We start from the raw sequence: 27,731 nt of genomic DNA, 5'->3' as shown, positions 1-27,731 counted from the left end.
TTACATTGGCATGGGGCCACCCCATCCTGATCCGTAGATATCACCCCCCCCCCCCCCCCCCACTCCCGTCCTGATACGCAGACACCCCCCCCTTCCTGATCCGCACATGGGGGCCCCCCCATCCTGACCCGCAGACTGGGACCTCTATATTTGATCCATGGAGGACCCTGGGTGTAATACCTCTAGTATTGGTAATGACAGGTATTTGCTGTCTCCGCAGGTTGTCCGCTGTTCCCGCTGTTGGCTCCTCCGAGTGCCCCCATGTATGAGGGACTCCCTGACAACACACGGTGAGTATGACACTCGGGGAGGGAGGGGTTACAGGTGTGCAATCCTGTCCGACCGCATTCCTTTCATTGCTGCACACACCACATACAGCAGCTGCAATGAGCCTGACACACAGACCCTCATCCACCACCACCAGGTACGCTGCGGGGGACAGTGCCAGGTATGGGGCCCCAAGGAGGACTGGGTTTAATGCCAGATGTGGGACTCCAGGGAGGACCCGATACAATGCCAGGAGTGGGTCCCTGAGAAGGACCAAGAACAGTGCTCAGTGTGGGAGCCCAAGGAGGACCAGGGTCAGTGCCAGGTGTGGGGCCCCAAGAAGGACTAGGGTCAGTGCCAGGTGTGGGGCCCCAAGAAGGACCATGGTCAGTGCCAGGTGTGGGGCCCCAAGAAGGACCATGGTCAGTGCCAGATGTGGGGCCCCAAGAAGGACCATGGTCAGTGCCAGGTGTGGGGCCCCAAGAAGGACTAGGGTCAGTGCCAGGTAGGGGGCAGTTCCAGGTGTGGGGCTCCAGGGACAGCTGGAAACAGTGCCAGGAGTGGGGCCCCAAGAAGGACAGGGAGCAGTGTCGGATGATTGGCCCCAGGGAGGACTGGGAACTGTGCCAAGTGCGGGGCCCTGGAAAGAACCAGGGACGATGCCAGGTGTGGGGAACTCAGGGAGGACTAGGGACAGCCCTCAGTGTGGAGGCCCCAAGGAGGACTGGGTATAATGCCAGGTGTGGGACTCCAGGGAGGACCCGATACAATGCCAGGAGTGGGTCCCTGAGAAGGACCAAGAACAGTGCCCAGAGTGGGAACCCAAGGAGGACCAGGGTCAGTGCTAGGTGTGGGGCCCCAAGAAGGACAGGGAGCAGTGTCGGATGATTGGCCCCAGGGAGGACTGGGATCTGTGCCAAGTGCGGGGCCCCTCAGTGGACAGGGACCAGTGCCAGGAAGGGGGCTACAAGAGACAGGAAACAGTGCGAGCCTTAGGGCCACAGGGAGCACTGAGATCAGTGCCAGGCGTGGGGCCCCGAGAGAGACCAGGGTCAGTGCCAGGCGTGGGGGCCCTCCAGAGTGACCAGGGTCAGTGCCAGGCGTGGGGGCCCTCCAGAGTGACCAGGGTCAGTGCCAGGCGTGGGGGCCCTCCAGAGTGACCAGGGTCAGTGCCAGGCGTGGGGGCCCTCCAGAGAGACCAGGGTCAGGCAGAGCTGGGAGCACAGCAGGAGGCAATGAAGGACAGCCCGGGGAGGGGACAGTGGATACATTGTATCTTTATTATTGTTGTTGCTATTATTTTATTAGTGTTGTAGTTTGTACAATGTTTCATATATTCCCCCTCCGGGGGGGGGGGGGGTCTGAGTGTCTATGTGGAGAGGGGAGGAGGGGCAGTCCTGGGGGAGGGGGGCAGTCCTGAGAGAGGGGGGGCGGTGGGTCCTCTTCCAGCCTCCCTCCTCCTCCTCCTCTTCCTCTCAGTCCCTTCCCGAGTCTCTGAAGTTTTGGATGGAGTTTGCACTGAGAAGGTTGCTGGGAAAGTGTCATGAAGAAGACGAAGGGTTAATGGCCGGCTGGGGGCGAAGGGGGTTTGTGGCCGGACGGGGGATTTCTTCTCTGGCATATGACGGGTTAATGCCAGTTGTCACTGGAGTTGGATCTCTGTATGCTGACCTTGGAGTCGTCCCACAACTGGTTAATGATTAACCCCCCCTGATCCGGAGACCCCACCACCGGGTACTGTGATCTCTACTCCACCATAAACTCTGTTACTCCTCTGTTCTCTGCCATAGGCTCTATAATACCCTCTATGACCCTCTATACTCCGCCATAAACTCTGTTACTCCTCTGTTCTCTGCCATAGGCTCTATGATACCCTATATACTCCTATATAAATGCTAGAATACCCTGTGTACTGCGCCATAGACTTTCTATACTCTACCATATAGCTCTATAATACTCTATATACTCCTATATAAACGCTATAACAGAGTTCTGTATACTCCACCATAAATTCTATAATACTCTGCACAGCACTATAAACTCTATAATACTCCACCATAAACTTTATAATACCCTGTACTTCTCTACCAACTTACTTTATAATGCTGTATATACTATTCTATAAACGTTATCATGCTTTATATACTCCACTATAAACGCTATAATACTCTATATACTCCACTATAAATTCTATAATACTCTATATACTCCACTATAAACGCTATAATACTCTATATACTCCACTATAAATTCTATAATACTCTATATACTGCACTATAAATTCTATAATACTCTATATACTCCACTATAAACGCTATAATACTCTATATACTGCACTATAAATGCTATAATACTCTATATACTGCACTATAAATTCTATAATACTCTATATACTCCACTATAAATGCTATAATGCTCTATATATGCCCTCTCTTTCCTCTTGTGCCAAACTGTATTGTCTCCCTTATATTGTAAAGTGCTGAGCAAACTGCTGGTGCCATATAAATCCTGTATAATAATAATAATAATATATACTCCGCCATAAACTCTATAATGCTCTATATATTCTGCTATAAATCTAATAATACTTTAGATTTTCAGCTATAAACTCTATAATCTATATACTCTATAATACTCTGTACGCCACTATAAACTATACTCTATATACTATGCTATATAAACACCATGATACACTATATACTCCACCATAAACTCTATAATACTCTGTACTCCTCTACAAACTATACTCTATAATACTTTATATACTCTGCTATAAACGCTATAATACTCTATATACTCCACTAAAATACTCTATAATACTTTATATACTCCGCTATAAACTCTATAATACTCTATATACTCCGCTATAAACTCTATAATACTCTATATGCTCCGCTATAATACTGTATATGCTCCGCTATAATACTCTATATACTCCGCTATAATACTCTATATACTCCGCTATAATACTCTATATACTCCGCTATAATACTCTATATACTCCGCTATAATACTCTATATACTCCGCTATAATACTCTATATACTCCACTAAAATACTCTATATACTCCGCTATAAACTCTATAATACTCTATATGCTCCGCTATAATACTGTATATGCTCCGCTATAATACTCTATATACTCCGCTATAATACTCTATATACTCCGCTATAATACTCTATATACTCCGCTATAATACTCTATATACTCCGCTATAATACTCTATATACTCCGCTATAATACTCTATATACTCTGCTATATTACTTTATATACTCTGCTATAATACTTTATATACTCCACTAATACTCTATATGCTCCGCTATAACAAGCTATAATACTTTATATACTCCGCTATAATACTTTATATACTCTGCTATAATACTTTATATACTCCACTAATACTCTATATGCTCCGCTATAACAAGCTATAATACTCTATATACTCCGCTATAATACTTTATATACTCCACTATAATACTCTACATACTCCGCTATAACACGCTATAATATTTTATATACTCCACTATAATACTTTATATACTCCACTATAATACTTTATATACTCCACTATAATACTTTATATACTCCGCTATAATACTTTATATACTCCGCTATAATACTTTATATACTCCGCTATAATACTTTATATACTCTGCTATAATACTCTATATACTCAGCTATAATACTCTATATACTCCGCTATAACACACTATAATACTTTATATACTCCACTATAATACTTTATATACTCCACTATAATACTTTATATACTCCACTATAATACTTTATATACTCTGCTATAATACTCTATATACTCAGCTATAATACTCTATATACTCCGCTATAACATACTATAATACTTTATATACTCCCCTATAATGCTCTATATGCTCCGCTATAACACGCTATAATACTCTATATACTCCGCTATAATACTTTATATACTCCGCTATAATACTTTATATACTCCGCTATAACACGCTATAATACTTCTCTATAAATTCTATAACACTCTATGTACTCTGTTATAAACTCTACATACTCGATCATAAACTGTATAGTACTCTATATACTGTGCTACAAACTCTGTAATCCTCTCTATACTCTGCTATAAACTCTAATACTCCATATGTTACTCTTGTAAGTTCTATATTACTCTCTGTGGTGCTCTATAAATTCAGTATAATACTCCGATGATAGGTTTCTGTATTGTTGGGCTCCATGCACACGAGGCATGTTAATAATGCTGGTAGCGTTAGCTGTGTGAAGTCACGTTCAAGATACAAGTTTTTCAGCGTTTTTGCATTAGCATTTTGCCATGTTTGTGGTTGTTCTTTTTTTTGTTTTCCTTTCTTTTCTTTTTTTTTTTTTTTGCATGTTTTATTGCATTTTTTTTTTTTGCTCAAAAAAAATCCAAAAACATAATTTTACCACATTTTTCAGCATTAGAACTCCTCTAAAAACCCGATAGTCCTGTTTTTTTTTTCCCAGCCAAAAAACGCCAATTAAAGCCTATGTGAGTATGGACACATAGGATAACATGCTGGGGGGTTTACTGGCTGTAGAAAAAAACCTCAAAAGCCAACAACAGCCTCTGTAATAACGTCCCGTGTGTGTGAGGACTTCTACTTCACCCATAGTTAGAATTACTCCACCCCATGGGGGAGATTTACTAAAACTGGAGCACAATCTGGTGCAGCTGTGTGCATGGTAGCCAATCGGCTTGTTCGATTCGGTTTCACAATAAACTCTAGAAGCTGATTGGTTACTATGCACAGCTGCATCAGATTCTGCGCACACTAGTCTTAGTAAATCTCCCTCCTCGTCATCTCCCGGTCACAGGGATCGGATTAGTGCTGCTGATATTTTATAACATTCCTGACATACAATATAATGGGGGTCATTCTCATCCTTTTTGCTGGATTGATACTTCCCCGGAATTGTATTGAAATGGTCATATGATGAGCCCCCCCCCCACGTGGGGGGTAATCAGGGTTTCCTGTTTCCCCTCCCCCGCCCTCTATGTACTAAACAATTTCTCTAATCGTGCTCTCTTCTCTTCTCAGGCTGCTGGTGGGGTGCGGCGGCAGGGAAGGCGTATAAGGTCACCATCCCCCTGACAATGGTGGGCACCCTGCCACAGGATGTTCCCAACTCCTCAGATACAGAGGGACCCCAGCAGAGACCCCCAGGGGGGCCTGGAACACCCCAACCGATGATGACAAGACTGCAGGAAATGAGAGCGTCCCAAGGAAGGAGACAACTGCAAGGAGAGCCGCGGGACACCACGGACCTGCAGATACACCTGCAACGTCTGAGAGCTCGCCAAGACCTCCGACCAACCTCAGCCAGAGAGGAGTGGAGTTCCTCCAAGTCTGACCACCTCCCAGAGGACAATCTGCCCAACCGAGTAACCCCGCAGGAGAAGAAATCACTGCATGTGAGGCTGCAGGAGATGCGGGAGGAGCGAGCGCTGCGGGAAGATAGACTGCTGCAGGAGGTGCGGGAAGAGAGGGCGCTACAGGCCAAGCTGCAGGAAGTGCGGGAGGAGCGAGTCCTGCAGGTCAAGTTAAAGGAGGTACAGGAGGAGCGAGTCCTGCAGGGTAAGCTGCAAGAGGTGCGGGAGGAGCGAGTCCTGCAGGCCAAGCTGCAAGAGGTGCAGGAGAGGCTGGAGCAGAAGCAGAAGGAACATGCGGATATGTGCAGGAGGGTGCAGGAGGTGAGAGCAGGCAGGTTGTGTTGTGTTCTTGTCACGCAGCTTGTGTGGGAGTTGTCCAACGTCTGTTGTCTTTCAGATGCAGCGGCAGTTCGAGGAGATGTCCAGCCTTCAACCAGTAGGTCCCGTCCTTTCCTCACTAATTGTATCATTCTAGCTGATTGCGCACACACAATCTCACCCCCAAGCAGGAATTTCCCCGCTCGCTGTTTATTATGCAGATTATCATTGTTGATATTTCCTCTCCTGAGTCTGGCCGGTGAGTGACCCTGAATGTTAGCTCTTGGGTCACCTAATCTCATCATGCGGCTTACAGCTGTATGTTCAGTTCTGGATTGTACAGGACTGGAGATCCTATGATTGTGGATCCAGAGAGCTCCCTGCGATCCTGTCCCTTTCCACCTCCACATTGAGCGGCCATAAAACAGGATTCCTCCACCTTCTCCGCTATTAAATGTCATTTGTTTAGGAGTGTCGGCTGCTCTGCTCTCTAATTATCCACTTTATGGATGTATAAAGTTTGTTAAATTCAATCTGTAAAAGTTTTATAACTATCACTCACATACTAATGATTCTGCACAATAACACTGCTCTGTCTAAGTACATTTTATCATATCTATTCCACATGTGAACTCCGAAGTAACGTCATGTTCCCCCATGTGTGACCCCCATGTGTACCCAAATATCTCATGCCACATGTCTGATGACCCCCATGTGTACACAAATATCTCATGCCACATGTCTGATGACCCCCATGTGTACACAAATATTTCATGCCACATGTCTGATGACCCCCAGGTGTACCCAAATATCTCATGCCACATGTCTGATGACCCCCATGTGTACACAAATATCTCATGCCACATGTCTGATGACCCCCATGTGCACCCAAATGTCTCATGCCACATGTCTGATGACCCCCATGTGCACCCAAATGTCTCATGCCACATGTCTGATGACCCCCATGTGTGCACAAATATCTCATGCCACATGTCTGATTATCTCCATGTGTACCCAAATGTCTCATGCCACAGGTCTGATGACCTCCATGTGTACACAAATGTCTCATGCCACAGGTCTGATGACCCCCATGTGTACCCAAATGTCTCATGCCACATGCCTGATGACCCCCATGTGTACCCAAATGTCTCATGCCACATGCCTGATGACCCCCATGTGTACCCAAATGTCTCATGCCACATGTCTGATGATCTCCATGTGTACCCAAATATCTCATGCCACATGTCTGATGATCTCCATGTGTACCCAAATGTCTCATGCCACATGTCTGATGACCCCCATGTGTGCACAAATCTCTCATGCCACATGCCTGATGACCCCCATGTGTGCACAGATATCTCGTGCAACATGTCTGAAGACCTCCATGTGTACCCAAATATCTCATGTAACATGTCTGATGATCTTTATGTGTACCCAAATGTCACATGTCTCTGTTGACCCCCATGTGTGCCCCAACTTTTCATGTTGCATGCCTCTGATGACCCCCTGTGTGTACCCTTATACATCATGTCACATGTCTTTTAGGGTGGGACAGATCTGGAAAAACACAGAGATCTCCTGGTGTCTGAGAATGGCCGTCTGCGCCAGGAACTGCAGCTGCTGCGGAACCGCTTGGAGAGTGCAAGTAATCAGGTAAAACAGCATCACTTGTGAGATTCCCAGATCACCAGTCCACCAGCATGATCCCAGATCAGCTGATCTGCACCAAACCTTACATCAGCCTATAACTCCCATAGATCCAGGCCCTCTCGGATCTTAAATCAAAAGTAGAATGTATTGGTGAAAACACATGTTACACTGTGCGTGCTGTACATAGTTTGTCCAATAGAGAACGCTCTGTAAGTGGATGGTCCAGTAGCTGGCATTCTGTGGGTGGATGGGCCAGTAGAGGACATTCTGCTTGTGGATGGTTCATGAAAGGGCACTCTGTATGTGAATGGTCCAATATAGGGCGCTGTGTTTGTGGATGGTCTAGTAGAGGGCACACTGCGTGTGGATGGTCTAGTAGAGGGCACACTGCGTGTGGATGGTCTAGTAGAGGGCACTCTGAATGTGGATGGTCTAGTAGAGAGGATGGTGTGGTAGAGGGCACTCTGAATGTGGATGGTCTAGTAGAGGGCATTCTGAATATGGATGATCTAGTAGGGGGGATGGTCCAGAAGAGGGCATTCTGAATGTGGATGGTCTAGTAGAGGGCACTCTGAATGTGGATGGTCTAGTAGAGGGCACTCTGAATGTGGATGGTCTAGTAGAGGGCATTCTGAATGTGGATGGTCTAGTAGAGGCACTCTGAATGTAGAGGGCACTCTGAATGTTGATGGTCTAGTACAGGGCACTCTGAATGTGGATGGTCTAGTAGAGGACACTCTGAATGTGGATGGTCTAGTAGAGGACACTCTGAATGTGGATGGTCTAGTAGAGGACACTCTGAATGTGGATGGTCTAGTAGAGGGCACTCTGAATGTGGATGGTCTAGTAGAGGGGATGGTCTAGTAGAGGGCACTCTGAATGTGGATGGTCTAGTAGAGGGGATGGTGTGGTAGAGGGCACTCTGAATGTGGATGGTCTAGTAGAGGGCACTCTGAATGTGGATGGTCTAGTAGAGGGGATGGTCTAGTACAGGGCACTCTGAATGTGGATGGTCTAGTAGAGGGGATGGTGTGGTAGAGGGCACTCTGAATGTGGATGGTCTAGTAGAGGGCATTCTGAATATGGATGATCTATTTGGGGGGATGGTCCAGAAGAGGGCACTCTGAATGTGGATGGTCTAGTAGAGGGCACTCTGAATGTTTATGGTCTAGTAGAGGGCACTCTGAATGTGGATGGTCTAGTAGAGGACACTCTGAATGTGGATGGTCTAGTAGAGGGCACTCTGAATGTGGATGGTCTAGTAGAGGGCACTCTGAATGTGGATGGTCTAGTAGAGGGCACTCTGAATGTGGATGGTCTAGTAGATGGCATTCTGAATGTGGATGGTCTAGTAGAGGCACTCTGAATGTAGAGGGCACTCTGAATGTGGATGGTCTAGTAGAGGACACTCTGAATGTGGATGGTCTAGTAGAGGACACTCTGAATGTGGATGGTCTAGTAGAGGACACTCTGAATGTGGATGGTCTAGTAGAGGGCATTCTGAATGTGGATGGTCTAGTAGAGGGCACTCTGAATGTGGATGGTCTAGTAGAGGGCACTCTGAATGTGGATGGTCTAGTAGAGGGCACTCTGAATGTGGATGGTCTAGTAGAGGGCACTCTGAATGTGGATGGTCTAGTAGAGGACACTCTGAATGTGGATGGTCTAGTAGAGGACACTCTGAATGTGGATGGTCTAGTAGAGGACACTCTGAATGTGGATGGTCTAGTAAAGGACACTCTGAATGTGGATGGTCTAGTAGAGGGGATTCTGAATGTGGATGGTCTAGTAGAGGGCACTCTGAATGTGGATGGTCTAGTAGAGGGCACTCTGAATGTGGATGGTCCAGTAGAGGGTGCTGTTTGTGGATGGTCCAGTAGAGGGTGCTGTTTGTGGATGGTCCAGTAGAGGGTGCTGTTTGTGGATGGTCCAGAAGAGGGCACACTGCGTGTGGATGGTCCAGTATGGGGTGCTGTTTGTGGATGGTCCAGTAGAGGGTGCTCTGTGTGTGGATGGTCCAGTATAGGGCGCTGTTTGTGCACGGTCCAGTAGAGGGTGCTCTGTGTGTGGATGGTCCAGTATAGGGCGCTGTTTGTGCACGGTCCAGTAGAGGGTGCTCTGTGTGTGGATGGTCCAGTATAGGGCGCTGTTTGTGCACGGTCCAGTAGAGGGTGCTCTGTGTGTGGATGGTCCAGTATAGGGCGCTGTTTGTGCACGGTCCAGTAGAGGGTGCTCTGCGTGTGGATGGTCCAGTATAGGGCGCTGTTTGTGCACGGTCCAGTAGAGGGTGCTCTGCGTGTGGATGGTCCAGTATAGGGCGCTGTTTGTGCACGGTCCAGTAGTGTGTATGTGCCGGTGTCATTGTCAGGCACGGCCAACATATAGACTTGCATTGTAAGGAGGAGCAGTAAGACACAGCCACTGCAAAATGCAGAAAACAGGTGTGTGCAGATATTTCTGCCTTAGGGTCCTTTTCACTCGAGCTTTCTGTTTTGTTTTCATCCGTTCAGTCAAGTTTTTTTTTCAAAGAAAAAACAGATCAGTTTACATCAGTTTCTGCGTCTGTTTTTTTTTGTCCGTTTCCATTTTTTGTTATGGAAGAAAATTGGGTTTTCTTCCGTTCAAAAAAAACGGATATTAATGGATGTGGACGTTAACGGATGTAAACAGATGATTATCCGTTTACATCCGCTAGTCCATAGAAATACATGAGTGTCTGGTTTTCATCTGTAAACGGACATATGGCACGACATTGTGAAAGCGTCCTTAGGGTCCTTTCACACGGGCGTTCCGTTTTTTTTTCATCAGTTCAGTCAGGTTTTTTCCAAGAAAAAAAATAGATCAGTTCACATCCGTGTTTTTTTTACATCCTTTACTAATGCAAAAAGGGACTGTATGTCCATTTTCTCTGTTTACGTCTGTTTTTCATCCGTTCCAGGTTTTTTACGGAAGAAAAATAAGGTTTTCTTCTATTCAAAAAAACTGATGTAAACAGATGATCGTCCGTTTACATCTGCTAGTCCATAGAAATACATGGGGGTCAGTTTTTCATCTGTAAACGGATATACGGAACGCCCTTGTACAAGAGCCCTTAGGGCCCTTTCACACGGATATTTTTTGGTTTTTTTTTCATCAGTTCAGTCATGTTTTTTCCAAGAAAAAAAAAACAGATCAGTTCACATCAGTACGCATCCATTTGTTTACATCCTTTACTAATGCAAAAAGGACTGTATGTCCATTTTCATCCGTTTACATCTGTGTGTTTTTGTTTTTTTTGTCCGTTACAGTTTTTTTTTTCTTACAGAAGAAAAATAAGGTTTTCTTCCATTCAAAAAAAACGGATGTAAACAGATGATTATCTGTTTACATTCGCTTGTCCATAGAGATACATGGGTGTCCAGTTTTCATCTGTAAACGGACATGCGGAATGCCCTTGTGAATGAGCCCTTAGGGCCCTTTCACACGGGCGTTCCATTTTTTTTTCATCAGTTCAGTCAGGTTTTTTCCAAGAACAAAAACAGATCAGTTCACATCCATATTTTTTGTACATCCTTGCAAAAAGGGACTGTATGTCCATTTACATCTGTTTTACGTCCGTTTTTCATCCGTTTACATCCGTTTTCCAGTTTTTGTTTTTTTTTACGGAAGTAAAAATAAGGTTTTCTTCGGTTCAAAAAAAAAGGATGCGGACATTAACGGATGTAAACAGATGATCATCCGTTTCCATCCGCTAGTCCATAGAAATACATGGGTATCCGGTTATCATCCGGAAACGGACATATGGAACGACCGTGTGAAAGGGACCTTATCGCACATCATGCAAGAATCCCAGAAAAGAAAAGTCTGTCCATTCAGAGCTAGAAACTGATTTCACTCAGGTGAGAGAGAACCCTGATCATACTGACAGAGTACTGGTTATACTGGTTGGTAAAACTGGTAATACCGGAAGGGAAACTACTCATAACAGTAGGGGACACTGGAAATACAAACACTGGTTCTAATGGTAGGGAACACTGAAGATGCTGGTAGGGAACACTGAAGATGCTGGTAGGGAACACTGAAGATGCTGGTAGGGAACACTGAAGATGCTGGTAGGGAACACTGAAGATGCTGGTAGGGAACACTGAAGATGCTGGTAGGGAACACTGATGATGCTGGTAGGGAACACTGATGATGCTGGTAGGGAACACTGATGATGCTGGTAGGGAACACTGATGATGCTGGTAGGGAACACTGATGATGCTGGTAGGGAACACTGATGATGCTGGTAGGGAACACTGAAGATGCTGGTAGGGAACACTGAAGATGCTGGTAGGGAACACTGAAGATGCTGGTAGGGAACACTGAAGATGCTGGTAGGGAACACTGAAGATGCTGGTAGGGAACACTGAAGATGCTGGTAGGGAACACTGAAGATGCTGGTAGGGAACACTGAAGATGCTGGTAGGGAACACTGAAGATGCTGGTAGGGAACACTGAAGATGCTGGTAGGGAACACTGAAGATGCTGGTAGGGAACACTGAGGGGGTGTTGTAACTCCCCAGGTAGAGGTGTGGGAGGGGGGGGTGTTGTAACTCCCGGGTACAGGGAGGGGGGGGTGTTGTAACTCCCCGGTACAGGGAGGGGGGGGTGTTGTAACTCCCCGGTACAGGGAGGGGGGGGTGTTGTAACTCCCCGGTACAGGGAGGGGGGGTGTTGGAACTCCTGGGTACAGGGGTGGGAGAAGGGGTGTTGTAACTCCTGAATTTAGGGATGGGTGTGGGGGGTTGTAACTCCCGGGTACAGAGTTGAAGGGAGGGAGTTTTGGAGCTCCCAGGTACAAGGGTTTGGGGAGGGGGTGTTGTAACTCCCAGGTACAGGGGTGTGAGAGGGGGATGTTGTAACTCCTGGTAGGGAACACTGATGGTGCTGGTAGGGAACACTGATGGTGCTGGTAGGGAACACTGGAAATGTGGATGTTGGCCATAATGATGGGGAACCCTGGAAATAATACCTTTTTTGTTTTCTGTATAAAACCTTGATCTGTGCAGAGGGGTGTGTATATCTTTGGCAGACAGCCTGGTGGATCCGCTGTGGTTCGGGAGATAATGACTCATTGGTTGTATATTTGACATTCCAGGAAGTCGTGGCTCTGGAGGAACGTCTGCAGCGAATGGAGCAGGAGGAGAGCGAGCGCAAGGCGCTGATCTGCACTCTGCAGAGGGAGGTCCAGCAGAAGGCGGAGCGATTGACCGAGGTGGAGCTTCGAGTGAGGGACTCAGTACGTGAGAGGGTGGAGGAGGAGGAACGCCTAAATCGCAGGCTGCGAGAATACCAGCAACAGCCCCAGATAAAGGTAGATGGACAGAATGATGGCAGATCGCGGAATAAAGCAGCCTCAAATCAGGGGCCCTTGCCCCGCATTTTATGTATGGGCCCCCCAGCTCACGTGTCCCCCCTGTGTCTCTGCAGTATGTGGTACAGACGGTGGAGGTGGAGTCGGGGGAAATGAAGGCTGCGCTCAGCCAGGCGGAGGAGCAGACATTGTACCTCCAGGAGCAGCTGGACAGACATAACCGGACATTGCATGAGATGAAGAAACAACTGCAACACGAACAGCAAGAGGCGGCCAAACTGCGAGCGCAGGTAACAATCGTGTGTTTAGTGATCAGCATGACCAATCACTGAACATGTGGCACTGACACCCTCCTAACTCCTGTGCTATGCAGATGGTGCTGTAGTTCCTGCAGATGGCACCATGTCCCCTGTACTGACACTATTTCCTGCAGGCAGTGCTCTGTCCTCTGTACTGACACTCCATTTCCTGTAGTTGGCGCTGTGTCCCCAGCACTGGCACTCTCTCTTCTGCAGGTGGTGCTGTATCCCCTGTACTGAAGCTCTCCTGCAGGAGGCGCTGTGTCCCCTGTACTGTGCTGTGTCCCCTGTACTGATGCGCTCTCCTGCAGGAGGCGCTGTGTCTCCTGTACTGACGCGCTCTCCTGCAGGAGGCGCTGTGTCCCCTGTACTGACGCGCTCTCCTGCAGGAGGCGCTGTGTCCCCTGTACTGACGCGCTCTCCTGCAGGAGGCGCTGTGTCCCCTGTACTGACGCGCTCTCCTGCAGGAGGCGCTGTGTCCCCTGTACTGACGCGCTCTCCTGCAGGAGGCGCTGTGTCCCCTGTACTGACGCGCTCTCCTGCAGGAGGCGCTGTGTCCCCTGTACTGACGCGCTCTCCTGCAGGAGGCGCTGTGTCCCCTGTACTGACGCGCTCTCCTGCAGGAGGCGCTGTGTCCCCTGTACTGACGCGCTCTCCTGCAGGAGGCGCTGTGTCCCCTGTACTGACGCGCTCTCCTGCAGGAGGCGCTGTGTCCCCTGTACTGACGCGCTCTCCTGCAGGAGGCGCTGTGTCCCCTGTACTGACGCGCTCTCCTGCAGGAGGCGCTGTGTCCCCTGTACTGACGCGCTCTCCTGCAGGAGGCGCTGTGTCCCCTGTACTGACGCTCTCCTGCAGGAGGCGCTGTGTCCCCTGTACTGACGCTCTCCTGCAGGAGGCGCTGTGTCCCCTGTACTGACGCTCTCCTGCAGGAGGCGCTGTGTCCCCTGTACTGACGCTCTCCTGCAGGAGGCGCTGTGTCCCCTGTACTGACGCTCTCCTGCAGGAGGCGCTGTGTCCCCTGTACTGACGCTCTCCTGCAGGAGGCGCTGTGTCCCCTGTACTGACACACTTCTGCAGGTGGCGCTGTATACCCTGTACTGACGCGCTCTCCTGCAGGAGGCGCTGTGTCCCCTGTACTGACGCGCTCTCCTGCAGGAGGCGCTGTGTCCCCTGTACTGACGCGCTTTCCTGCAGGTGGTGTTGGATCCCCTGTATTGACACTTTCTCTTCTTCAGGTGGCGCTGTATGCGGCAGAGTTGGAGCGGGTCCAGGCAGACATGGTACAGGAGTTCCAGGTTCTCCAGGAGGAGAAGGCGCTGGCTGTGGCGGAGGCTTATGACCAAGCCCAAGTGGAAATGAGAGCCGTACACCACAGCCTGGATGGTAAGTCTGCACAGGGATGCTTGAGGCTCTCTGGGCTCTGCCATGGCCACTTGCATTATGGGACATTTTTTCAATTTCTGGAAAATGTCTAGGGTGCCGATCACAACCAATCCGACATCTGTGGGAACAGCAACGAGCTTTGGAAGTTATGGATGCCTCGCCCTGTGAACACTAGGCTGATTGGGGGATGGGAGTTTTTCCTGCCAGCTGATTATCTGATGAACCTGGAGCATCTATGACGTCCTCCACTCAGTGACGGGGGTGGGGGGATACTTTCCTGTCATCTGATTGTTGGAGACTTTATAGCCTGTATGTGCGCAGTTGAGGGCCCGCATGCTCCACCATTAGGTAGTGTTCACTGAAAGTGACTTGGCCTGCGCAGAGCGGAGTTCAAAAAGATTTTGAATGAACTGTTTTGTCCAATTATATTGATGACACTCATCAGGCAGGGAAGGGGGGGGGGGAGAGTGCAGCCACTATTTCCTGAAAGTCTCCTCCATTTCCTTCCACAGCTCTTTCCTTTCTGAATATCCAAGGCCCGCGCAATCCAAACCTGTTGTGTGATGAAAAAAAAAACAATCAGCAGAGGTCTGCCAACCAATCAGCAACAGATTTCAGGCAGCTAAAGTTATAGGCAGATCTGGACTTTCCTGTAGATGTGTTTTTTTTTTTTTTTTTGGCCCACTCTTTTCCAGTTCTCATGTATTCCTATTGGTCGTTGGATTGGCTTGTCTGATTCACCTACCTGTAGGTGGGAGGGGCCGAGCTCATAATTTTCAGGAAAATGAGGATCTGCATATAACTTCAGCTGCCCATATTTTGGGATCTACTGACAACCTCTGCTGATCATAGTCAGGATATTCGATCCTTTTGGCTTATCGGCAGTACAAATAACGGCCCGTGTCCTCACCATTCACCCTTTCCACCAATGAGCAAGATCACCTGTTCTCCCACTGTATGTCTACCACCCATCCTGTGACTGACTCCTATCTTCCCCCTCTTGTCTCCCAACTGTCAGGTGTGCGCAAGAATCTCCTTGTGCTGCAGCCAGCTCTGCGCACTCTCACCCAGGACTACAACGGTCTAAAGAGACAAGTGCGAGACTTTCCTGGCCTGCTGAACCAAGCCATGAGAGAGACCCGCGATGAGGTGAGTAAATGAGCCTGAGGTGGGGGAGGGGATTATAGTACTCCCGGGTACATGGACTGTACATGACGAGGCGTCTTTTAGTGGGGGGGAGCCCAGATACAGGGCTGGAGGAAGGGCTGTAAGAGCTCCGACGTACAGGAGCCGTAAATGACGACAAAACATCTTTTAGTGGAGGGGTGTGGGAGCTCTCGGGTACAAGGGCCATATATAGGATTCATCTTCCAATGGGGCAGTGTGTGAGCACCCAGGTACAGGGGTGAGATAGCGGGTGTTGAAGCTCCCGCGTACGAGTGGGGGTGTTGTAACTCCTGGGTACAGGGTGGGAGAGGGGGTGTTGGAACTCCCGGGTACAGGGGTGGGAGAGGGAATGTTAGAACTCCCCGGGTACTGGGGTGGGAGAGGGGGTGTTGGAACTCCCCGGGTAGAGGTGTGTGTGTGGGGGGGGGGGGTGTTGGAACTCCCGGGTACAGGGAGGGGGTGTTGGAACTCCCGGGTACAGGTGTGGGAGAGGGGGTGTTGGAACTCCCGGGTACAGGGTGGGAGAGGGGGTGTTGGAACTCCCGGGTACAGGGTGGGAGAGGGGGTGTTGGAACTCCCCGAGTACTGGGGTGGGAGAGGGGGTGTTGGAACTCCCCGGGTAGAGGTGTGTGTGGGGGGGGGGCTGTTGGAACTCCCGGGTACAGAGAGGGGGGTGTTGGAACTCCCGGGTACAGGTGTGGGAGAGGGGGTGTTGGAACTCCCGGGTACAGGGGTGGGAGAGGGGGTGTTGTAACTCCTGAGTTCAGGGATGGGTGTGTGGGGGGGGGGGTTGTAATTCCCGGGTACAGAGTTGAAGGGAGGGAGTGTTGGAGCTCCCGGGTACAAGGGTTTGGGGAGGGGGTGTTGGCGCTCCTGGGTACAGGGAGGGGGGGGGGTGTTGGAACTCCCGGGTACAAGGGTTTGGGGAGGGGGTGTTGGCGCTCCTGGGTACAGGGTCTATATATAACAACATGTCTTTCAGTTTTCCAAGGGCATAAAAGGCGTTCAGGATGCAAACACCGAACTGCTATCTAAATACAGAAGGGAACTTCACTTGCGCAAGGAGTGTCACAACCAGCTGGTGCGTCTACGAGGTGAGTGAAGTGTGTCATCACCCTAAATTAATTCATTTTATTTATTTATATATATATATATAATTACACACAAATGTATTTTATGATTATTTAAAAAGCCCTTTTTTTTCTCATGTTTTAGAAATAAAAAATTTGAAAATTAGACTCCTGGGGAAAAGCTGTTAATGATCTTCCTATGTACAAATTGACATACATTATTAGGAATTGCCCACTGAAATTTGTTGGGGTATGGCAGCCGTGGCTGGACCAATGAATGAGCTCCTCTTGTAGGTACTCCACCCTGGTACAGGTCCGGGCATGGCTGTGATCCCTTCTCGCTTGTATTCTGGGATGCATGGGACTGATACTGTACTCTGCACATATAATCCTCTGTTCTTATGCTGTGTTGTATTAGGCCACCTGTATGTGATTCTAGGTGCACCACCTGTCTGTTTCAGTCTACCAAATGGCTATGTACCTTGTATCACTGCCATTCGTTTTCAATACAGGAAAATTTGGTTGTTAAAAAAAAGTGAAAATATGAGCTATGACTTATGATTTAACTTTACTAGGTTATCATTAGCTGCGCTGCTAAATGATCATAATCGCTCACATCTGGATGAGTCAGGGGACAGACTCCCCGTCCAGAGGACACTCTTCCCTCACATGCCTCCCCAAACCTTAAAGTATTCTTCCTAATGTTCTCTGTGAGATCAACAAAAAATATTCCCCCAACAATATATCGCTCAACTGTGGCTGCATAACCCCTTATCACAGGAAACATTCGAGTCCTCGCTCGTGTTCGGCCAATAACAGATGAGGATGGTACGGGCCCATGTGCACAGAATGTGGTTACCTTTGACCCAGATGATGATGGGATCCTCCATGTGACACATAAGGGGAAATCTATGAGCTTTGAGATGGACAAAGTATTTACACCAAGTGCCACCCAGGAGGAGGTGAGAGGAGAGCGTGGGGAGACATCTGGAGAAGGGGAAGCAAGTGCAGGGAGACACTGGGGAACGGGAGGCAAGTGCGGGGAGACATTTGGGAAGGCAAGTGCGGGGAGACGTTTTGGGAAGGGGAGGCAAGTGCGGGGAGACGTTTGGGAAGGGGAGGCAAGTGCGGGGAGACGTTTGGGAAGGGGAGGCAAGTGCGGGGAGACGTTGGGGAAGGGGAGGCAAGTGCGGGGAGAGGTTGGGGAAGGGGAGGCAAGTGCGGGGAGAGGTTGGGGAAGGGGAGGCAAGTGCGGGGAGAGGTTGGGGAAGGGGAGGCAAGTGCGGGGAGAGGTTGGGGAAGGGGAGGCAAGTGCGGGGAGAGGTTGGGGAAGGGGAGGCAAGTGCGGGGAGAGGTTGGGGAAGGGGAGGCAAGTGCGGGGAGAGGTTGGGGAAGGGGAGGCAAGTGCGGGGAGAGGTTGGGGAAGGGGAGGCAAGTGCGGGGAGAGGTTGGGGAAGGGGAGGCAAGTGCGGGGAGACGTTGGGGAAGGGGAGGCAAGTGCGGGGAGACGTTGGGGAAGGGGAGGCAAGTGCGGGGAGACGTTGGGGAAGGGGAGGCTAGAGGAGAGCGCGGGGAGGCAAGTGCGGGGAGACACTGGGGAGGTGAGAGGAGAGCGTGGGGAGACACTGGGGAAGGGGAGGCGAGAGGAGAGCGCGGGGAGACACTGGGGAAGGGGAGGCGAGAGGAGAGCGCGGGGAGACACTGGGGAAGGGGAGCAGAGAGGAGAGCGCGGGGAGACACTGGGGAAGGGGAGCAGAGAGGAGAGCGCGGGGAGACACCGGGGAAGGGGAGCAGAGAGGAGAGCGCGGGGAGACACCGGGGAAGGGGAGCAGAGAGGAGAGCGCGGGGAGACACCGGGGAAGGGGAGCAGAGAGGAGAGCGCGGGGAGACACCGGGGAAGGGGAGCAGAGAGGAGAGCGCGGGGAGACACCGGGGAAGGGGAGCAGAGAGGAGAGCGCGGGGAGACACCGGGGAAGGGGAGCAGAGAGGAGAGCGCGGGGAGACACCGGGGAAGGGGAGCAGAGAGGAGAGCGCGGGGAGACACCGGGGAAGGGGAGCAGAGGAGAGCGTGGGGAGACACCGGGGAAGGGGAGGAGAGGGCTGGGAGACATTGGGGATGGAGAGACAAGTGCAGGGAGACACTGGGGAAGGGGAGGCGAGAGGAGAGCGCGGGATACACACATTACTGGAATAGTGAGGGGGGAGTGTGTGTGTATATGTATGTATCTGTGTGTATGTATGTATGTATGTATGTATGTGTATGTATATATACTGGACCTTTTTCTCTTATTTAGGTTTTCAAAGAAGTGTCTCCACTCATTACATCCTGCTTGGACGGTTACAGTGTCTGTATTTTGGCATACGGTCAGACGGGTTCTGGTAAAACTTACAGCATGGAGGTGAGTATCTGGAGAGGCTGTATGTGGAGGGATTATAGTGGATGTTCAGAGGGGCCACATATGGAGGGTATTGTAGCGGAAGGCAGAGGGGCTGTGTGTGGAGGGAGGGATTGTAGGGAAAGTTGAAGAGACTTTGTAGGGGTTGTAGAGGAAAGTCAGGGAGGGGGGGGTGTAGAGTAATTTTAGGGAAAAGTTTGAGAGGCGTGTTAGGTGTTTGGGGACATTGCGTATGTAGGGGATGCCACATGAGTTTGGGGACTGTAGGAAGGTTGGAAGGATCATGTGTGGGGAGGATTGTAAAAGGTGGTGAGAGTGAGGAGTATTGTAGAGGAAAGTCAGAGGTAGGAATGGAGGGATTGTAGAGGAAGGTCAGATGTGTGCAAGTGGAGGGGTTTGGAAAGGAAGGTCAGACAGGTGTGAGTGAAGGGGATTGTAGAGGAAGATCAGAAAGATGCAAGTGGGAGGAATTGTAGAGGGACACAAATGAGGGATTGTAGAGCAAGGTCAGGTGGGTAGGAATGGCAGGATTGTAGAGGAAGGTTGGCTTTTAATACAGTACTTATTATCCTCCAGGGTCCTTCTGCTAATCCAGGCATAAACCAGCGGGCACTGCGCCTTCTCCTCTCCGAGGTCAGCAAGCGGTCTGATTCCTGGGAGCACCATCTAAGCGTCAGCATGGCTGAGATCTACAACGAGTCGCTGCGGTGAGAGCAGACACCAAGGAATGATGGGTGTTAGTGATCTGTGTAGTGATCACAGCTTAATTGAAATGATAGCTGTCAGTATATAGAAAAAGCAGATGATGAGAGTAGTAGTTCCTACACCATGTGACAGATAAAGCCAAAATTTGGAGTATCATGGGACCCTGCAGTGGAAGTGGGGAGGTTCAAAAGTACTAACCTGGAGTTTGATGGCAGTCATGGCCTGCATTGAGGTGGGCATGGGTGACAAGAGTCGTAGCTTGAAAGGGAGGTGCAATGGCAGCCATGGTCTTGAGTTGGGGGGGTGATAGTAGCCATGATCTGGAGTGTCGGATAATTGGAGCCTTAACCTGGGGCAGGAGGTTGATGTTGACCTATAGATAATCTAAGTTCCTTTCTCTGGTACAGGGACCTGCTGGGTGCGGGCAATAATGCCTCTTTAGATATAAAGATATCTCCTGGCAGTGCCGGTGAGCTCTACGTTCCGGGTCTGACGCAGCAGAGTGTACGCGGCATACAGGACATCAACAAGGTGAGCGGCAAGCTTAATACATAAAATCAGCTATCACCATCAGTTGTGATTATTTGTTGGGGTATCTCAACACACAAGCCCCAGAAACCCATCTCCGTGAAGCATCTTCACCTTACAAAACCCAGAGGCCCATCTAGAACCCTATGGGGTATTTCATCTCACAACCCCCAGAGACCATTCTCCCAGTGCTCAGATTGCTTACTGCTTTTTACTCTTTTCACTGCAGATCTTGGAGTTCGGACACAAACAACGAGCCACAGAACATACCAACCTAAACACTCACAGCTCCCGCTCCCATGCCCTCCTTATCCTGACTGCACGGGGCCGGGAGACCAGCACTGGCATCTGTACAACAGGTTGGTCTGGAGGGGTGTCCTCTCAAATATGCAGAGCCCAGTAGATGGAGCTCTAGGTTGGTCTGAAGGGGAATCTTCTATACACAGAACATGGTAGATTGACCTCTAGGTTAGTCTGGAGGGAGGGGAGTCCTCTCATATATGCAGAGCCTGGTACATGATGCTCTAGGTGGGTCTGGAGGGGAATTCCCTTATACAAAAAAGCCCAGTACATGGCGCTCAGTGTTGGTCTGGCAGGGGTGTCCTCTGTTACATGTAGAGTATTCTAAAAAAGCTCTAGGTTGGTCTAACAGAGAGCCCTTTCTTACAAGCAGAACCTACTACATGGCACTCAGGCAAGTCTGGCAGATATTCCTCTCCTATATGCAAAACCCAGTACATGGCATTCTAGGAGAGTCTGGCAGGGAGTCCTCTCATGTGCAGAGCCCTGTGCATGGCACTGTAGGCAAGTATGGCAGGTATTTCTCTCCTATATGCAGAGTTCAGTAGATGGCACTCTAGGCAAGTGTGGTGGGGAGCCCACTACATGGCACTCTAGGCTGGTCTGGCAGGTATTCCTCTCCTATATGCAGAGCCCAGTAGATTTCACTGTAGGTGGGTCTAGTAGGTAGTGCTTTCTTATAGGCAGAGCCAAGGGGATGGCACTGTAAGTGGGTCTGGTGTGCAGTCCTTTCCTATGAACAGAGTCTGGTAGAATGAGCTCTAGGCTGGTCTGGAGGTAGTCCTCTTTTATATGCAGAGGCCAAGAGGTGACACTCTAGGTTGGTCTGGTGGGGATTCTCTCTTTTATATGCAGAACCTGGTAGATTGCACACTAAGTGGGTCTGCTGGGTACTTAGAGCCTGGTAGATGCACTGTGCATGGGTCTGATGTGGGTGACCTTGCATAATACCAAAGCCCTAGAAATGATGGGTTACATACAGTACTGTCTGATGGTGAGTCTTGAACCTCCTTCTCCAGGGAAGCTCTATCTGGTGGATCTGGCTGGATCAGAGAGGGTATCGCGTTCAGGTGCTGCTGGGGAGCGCCTGCGGGAGGCCCAGTGCATCAACCGCTCTTTGTCTGCTCTGGGTGACGTATTCTCGGCGCTGCGCTCCAATCAGGCCCACATTCCATATCGAAACTCCAAGCTCACCTACTTACTGCAAGAGCCGCTCAGCCGAGATGGCAAAGCTCTGCTCCTCTTACAGGTAAGTTAGCAGTGCTAGAGTACTCTTTGCTCTCTATCCCAACTTGGCATGAGTAGCAGCATCAAACTCTCCACCCATGTGAGTTGGTAGAGGCATAACCTATTTACAGGTGGAGCTCTGCTTAAGGTTCATGAACAATGGGAAAACATTTCCTGGAGATGATTCTGAGGACAGAGGAGAAGAACTGTAGAATCGTGCACAGTAATGCCGCAAAATCTGTATAATCTGTGAATTGTTGGAAATACACTGACCCAGCTGCTGTGTAACTTCATTTTTGGGTGCATTATATACAATACATGATTGTATATTGTGCTTTATCCTGTATTTATACACTATAATAGAACTTTTGAAAATTAGCATTTTTATTGCATGTTCTCGTACATTGTCTTATTCTTCAGCCCTAATGAAGGAGGATGTCAGATTTGCCTTCTCTTCAGATCACATACAATAAAGGCTTACAGGACTTTGATCAGATATTTGGCACTCTCAACCTTCTTCTTTACAACTTAATGACTTGGTCCTTCTCTCCTCTGTGCTGCTCAGGTGTCCCCAGCTGAAAGGAACATTAGTGAGTCGCTTTGCTCCCTCCGCTTTGGAGACCGAGTCCGAGCTGTGGAACTAGGAGCACCCAGCAGGAAGATCGAACAGCCACCATCTTCCAGCACAGAGACATCAGAGGTATGGAAGGTAGCCTACAGCTGATGGAACATAATGGGCTTCCAGAAAGCTAAGCTCACTCTTATGAATCCTGCACCATGTTTTATTAGGAACTATACACACTTTACATACTGCACACTTAAATGTGGGGGGGGAGGGAGACACCACGGCACAGGCAGAGCTGCTGCTTCAAAGGTAAAAATATTTAGCCAACACATATAGTGGTGGTCAAGAAATAGGAGTCTCAAATGTGGCCCATGACATGAAAGGGGCCACACACAGTATTCAGTCTGTAATTGCAGTCATAACAGCCCACTTTACAGGTCCGTGTTATCACAGATGATTCACCAACTCATGACCAACACACACTATGATGTAGGAGAACCAGTGAAAAGAAGGTGCAGAAGGAAAGCAAAACTCACAGCTGAAAATATGAGCCATGCTGATGCTCCTATGGTAGGACTGACCATTTTTGCATAGAGTACCCAGTAGTGCTGGAGCCTCCTATAGGCTTGAGATAATGTTCACATTGGGTAGTGTGTGTCTGAACTCTCAACCCAAAAGGACAAGAGAAAACCCTCAGAGCAGATCAGACGAAATGAAGGACAGAGCTCCATATTGAGACATTAGGAGAACAAGTACAGATAAAGGTGGCCACTGCTACTAGATAGACCGTTGTCATTGCTATTGGATACAAACCATGGCCACAAATAATAGATGCTGTATATACCATGACCACTGCTACTGGATTTACACCATGGTCACAGATACTAGATAGACCATAGCATCTGGTACTGGATATACATCATGATTATAGATAGCAGATAAACTGTGGTCACTAAATAATTTATATATATATATATATATATATAAATCTCACACACACTACTGTGCAAATGTTTTAGGAAGGTGGGAAAAATGCTATAAATTAGGAATACTTTCAGAAATAAATGTTAATAGTTTATTTGTATCATTTAACAAAAAATGGCAAGTAAATGAACAGAAGAGAAATCCAAATTAAATCAATATTTGTCATAACCACCCTTTTCCCTTTTTAAACTGCATCAATTTTTCTAGGTACACTTGCACAGTTTTTGAAGGAACTCTGCAGGTAGGTTGTTTCAAACATCTTGGAGAACAAACCACAGATCTTCTGTGGATGTAGGCTGCCGCAAATCCTTCTCTCAATGAAATCCTAAACAGACTTGATGTTGAGATCAGAGCTCTGTGGGGGCCAAACCATCACTTCCAGAACTCCTTGTTCTTTACACTGAAGATAGTGCTTAATGACATTGGCCGTAGCCCTGCTGCAGAATACATTTTGGGCCAGTCACACATCTTCCTGTTGGTATGATGGATAAGTATCTGCCTGTATTTCTCAGCATTGAGGACTCCATTGATCCTGACCAAATCGCCAACTCCAGTTGCATAAATGCAACCACAAATGGGCAAGGAACCTCCACCATGCTTCACTGTTGCCTGCAGACACTCATTATTGTACCGCTTTCCAGGGAACAGACTGGCTCCTGCTATAGGCAAATATTTCAAATTTCGACTCCTCAGTCCAAATATTTTTGTGCATAGTTGAGTCGCTTAGCCTTGTTCCCATGTTGGAAATATGGTTTTTATTGCAATTTTTTTTTCATGAAGCTCACTTCTGGCCAGACTTCTCTGGACAGTAGATGGGTGTATAAGTCCCACTGGTTTCTGCCAGTTCTTTGCCAATACAACTGCTTGATATCTTCTGATATCAATGGGAAGTGAGAATAATGTGTCTTCATCTGCTGCATTAAGTTTTCCTTAACTGATCACTGTTTCTACGGTCCTCAAGTTGCCCATTTCTTTGTGCTTTTTCAAAAGACCTTAAAACAGCACATCTTGAAACACCAGGCTACTTTGAAATCTTTGCCTGGGAGAGACCTTGCCGATGCAATATATCTACCTTGTGTCTTGTTGCTGTGCCAGTAGTCTTGCTATGGTATATGGCCTGTGACATGAAACTGTCTTCCACAACCTCACCTTAGTAGCAGAGTCTGGCCATTCCTTACCCAGTTTTAAGCCTCCTACACAGCTGTTTCAGTTAATGACTGTTTCGACCTACATATGAAATTGATGATCATTAGCACCTGTTTGGCATAACTGGTTATTCATAAACCGGATTCTATTCCTTAAAAAAAAAAAAAAAACTCTAATCCCCGCCTTTTGTGCAAGTGTAAAAACTGATGCTGGTTTGCAGTCAAAGACCTCTTCTGCTCACTCACTTTGCATTTTGTACGTAAATAAAAAAAAAAATTTTTTAAAAGCATTCTTACTTTAAATCTTCACACCTAAAACTATTGTACAGTACTGTGTAATAAATATATATATATATACAGTCAGGTCCATAAATATTGGGACATTGACACAATTCTAAAATTTTTGGCTCTATACACCACCTCAATGGATTTGAAATGAAACGAACAAGTTGTGCTTTAATTGCAGACTGTCAGCTTTAACTTGAGGGTATTTACATCCAAATCAGGTGAATGGTGTAGGAATTACAACAGTTTGAATATGTGCCTCCCACTTGTTAAGGGACCAAAAGTAATGGGACAGAATAATAATCATAAATCAAACTTTCATTTTTTAATACTTGGTTGCAAATCCTTTGCAGTCAATTACAGCCTGAAGTCTGGAACGCATAGACATCACCAGACGCTGGGTTTCATCCCTGGTGATGCTCTGCCAGGCCTCTACTGCAACTGTCTTCAGTTCCTGCTTGTTCTTGGGGCATTTTTCTCTTCAGTTTTGTCTTCAGTAAGTGAAATGCATGCTCAATCAGATTCAGGTCAGGTGATTGACTTGGCCATTGCATAACATTCCACTTCTTTCCCTTAAAAAACTCTTTGGTTGCTTTTGCAGTATGCTTTGGGTCATTGTCCATCTGCACTGTGAAGCGGCGTCCAATGAGTTCTGAAGCATTTGTCTGAATATGAGCAGATAATATTGCCTGAAACACTTCAGAATTCATCCTGCTGCTTTTGTCAGCAGTCACATCATCAATAAATACAAGAGAAGCAGTTCCATTGGCAGCCATACATGCCCACGCCATGACACTACCACCACCATGCTTCACTGATGAGGTGTTATGCTTAGGATCATGAGTAGTTCCTTTCCTTCTCCATACTCTTCTCTTCCCATCACTCTGGTACAAGTTGATCTTGGTCTCATCTGTCCATAGGATGTTGTTCCACAACTGGGAAGGCTTTTTTAGATGTCGTTTGGCAAACTCTAATCTGGCCTTCCTGTTTTTGAGGCTCACCAATGGTTTACATCTTGTGGTGAACCCTCTGTATTCACTCTGGTGAAGTCTTCTCTTGATTGTTGACTTTGGCACACATACACCTACCTCCTGGAGAGTGTTTTTGATCTGGCCAACTGTTGTGAAGGGTGTTTTCTTCACCAGGGAAAGAATTCTTCTGTCATCCACCACAGTTGTTTTCCGTGGTTTTCCAGGTCTTTTGGTGTTGCTGAGCTCACTGGTGCATTCCTTCTTTTTAAGAATGTTCCAAACAGTTGTTTTGACCACGCCTAATGTTTTTGCTATCTCTCTGATGGGTTTGTTTTGTTTTTTCAGCCTAATGATGGCTTGCTTCACTGATAGTGACAGCTCTTTGGATCTCATCTTGAGAGTTGACAGCAACAGATTCCAAATGCAAATAGCACACTTGAAATGAACTCTGGACTTTTTATCTGCTCATTGTAATTAGGATAATGAGGGAATAACACACACCTGGCCATGGAACAGCTGAGAAGCCAATTGTCCCATTACTTTTGGTCACTTAACAAATGGGAGGCACATATGCAAACTGTTGTAATTCCTACACCGTTCACCTGATTTGGATGTACATACCCTCAAATTAAAGCTGACAGTCTGCAGTTAAAGCACAACTTGTTAGTTTCATTTCAAATCCATTGTGGTGGTGTATAGAGCCAAAAATGTTAGAATTGTGTCGATGTCCCAATATTTATGGACCTGACTGTATATATATATATATATATATATATATACACACACACATACATACACACACCATGGCCAGCACTACTAAATAGACCATGACAAGGGCTACTGCATATACCATGTCCAATGCTACTATAAGCCATAATCTGGATCTATGAAAATCTTTGCAGACATAGTAGAAAAATTAAAGTCCCAGTGATGCATCTATAATGACTAATTGGTTTTCATTCACAGAGTGACACCCCCTCACCACGTGGAGTCAGGAACACATCTGTACGAAGAAAAGCTCCCAGCTCAGGTATCTGTGCATAGTGTTGTTAAAGTGGAACTCCAGCCAGGCATGGTGGAAATGGATCAGAGGCTCCGGGTTTGTCATCCATGTTCCCCTTGTGAAGAATTTATATCCTTATGGCCACAAATAAAGCAGTTTCTCTGTCCCATGGCACAGCCCAGTCCCTTCTGAGTTGAGTGCCAGGATACAGCTCAACTCAGTCCCTCACCTGCTAAGTACCATGACACAGCTCAAAACAGTCCTGCCTAAGCCAACAAAAGTGAATATAGTGTGCAGTAACTCAGGGCATCTGATCAGGATGGTGCTGGTTAGATGAAGGAAATTTCTGATCGGTTGCCTGTGTTCCACCATGTTTTGTGCTGTCTCTCCCTATTATTCCCTTCTCCTTCCACCCAAATGAAGATCCAGAACAGAAATGGTCATTTTTTTTTTTTTTTTTTTAGTGCGCCACCGAATAGGGCCATCGTAAGGGCCACACTGAAGCTTAGAACAATCCTGAACTGAAGCCGGTATGGAGGAAAGGATGGAGCTCCAGAATGAGGAGACGACAGTTGCACCTTGCGCTACAACTACATAAACTGATAATGCTGCCTGTTTTATATTTCTACTTTTAATATATTTATAGAGAATTAATACTTTATTACAGAGTATTTTATACTTAAAATGGCTGCTGTTTTTTTGTTCAGCGAGGTCACATGTGTGGAAGGAGGCGT

The 27,731-nt window shown here is 47.8% G+C and overlaps 1 protein-coding gene across 3 annotated transcripts; it reads left to right on the top strand.

Moving 5' to 3' along the window:
- The first annotated feature begins 220 nt into the window (after window positions 1–220).
- On the top strand, window positions 221–27,682 carry KIFC3 (kinesin family member C3). Of its 3 annotated transcripts, none has more exons than XM_089678893.1 (18): window positions 221–290; window positions 5,335–5,987; window positions 6,064–6,102; window positions 7,530–7,637; window positions 12,754–12,969; window positions 13,086–13,259; window positions 14,504–14,651; window positions 15,670–15,800; window positions 16,801–16,912; window positions 17,669–17,850; window positions 19,183–19,287; window positions 19,861–19,991; window positions 20,397–20,520; window positions 20,747–20,876; window positions 21,837–22,066; window positions 22,610–22,744; window positions 26,961–27,024; window positions 27,462–27,682. In XM_089678893.1, exons 1-18 carry the CDS (start codon window positions 266–268, stop codon window positions 27,485–27,487), a joined length of 2,733 nt encoding a protein of 910 aa, XP_089535019.1. In that variant the 5' UTR covers window positions 221–265; the 3' UTR covers window positions 27,488–27,682. The 3 variants fall into 3 exon arrangements, with proteins under 3 accessions (XP_089535019.1, XP_089535021.1, XP_089535020.1); XM_089678895.1 differs by lacking the exon at window positions 221–290 and adding an exon at window positions 366–424; XM_089678894.1 differs by lacking the exon at window positions 221–290 and adding an exon at window positions 1,738–2,001.
- The last annotated feature ends 49 nt before the right edge of the window (window positions 27,683–27,731 follow it).

The sequence above is a fragment of the Staurois parvus genome, unplaced genomic scaffold, assembly GCF_062004578.1.
Source record: "Staurois parvus isolate SC_StPar_1 unplaced genomic scaffold, SC_StPar_1.0 ptg000211l, whole genome shotgun sequence".
NCBI lineage: Eukaryota > Metazoa > Chordata > Amphibia > Anura > Ranidae > Staurois > Staurois parvus.
Note: the sequence above shows the minus strand (reverse complement) of the source record. Positions and strands in the feature narration are given on the sequence as shown.

Bases quoted from the DNA above. Each gene is read 5' to 3' on its own strand.
- KIFC3 (XM_089678893.1), top strand. From the start codon at position 266: ATGAGGGACTCCCTGACAACACACG. The intron at 6,103-7,529 runs GTAGGTCCCGTC...CATGTCTTTTAG, and splicing joins AGATGTCCAGCCTTCAACCA to GGTGGGACAGATCTGGAAAA. The intron at 19,288-19,860 runs GTGAGTATCTGG...ATTATCCTCCAG, and splicing joins GTAAAACTTACAGCATGGAG to GGTCCTTCTGCTAATCCAGG.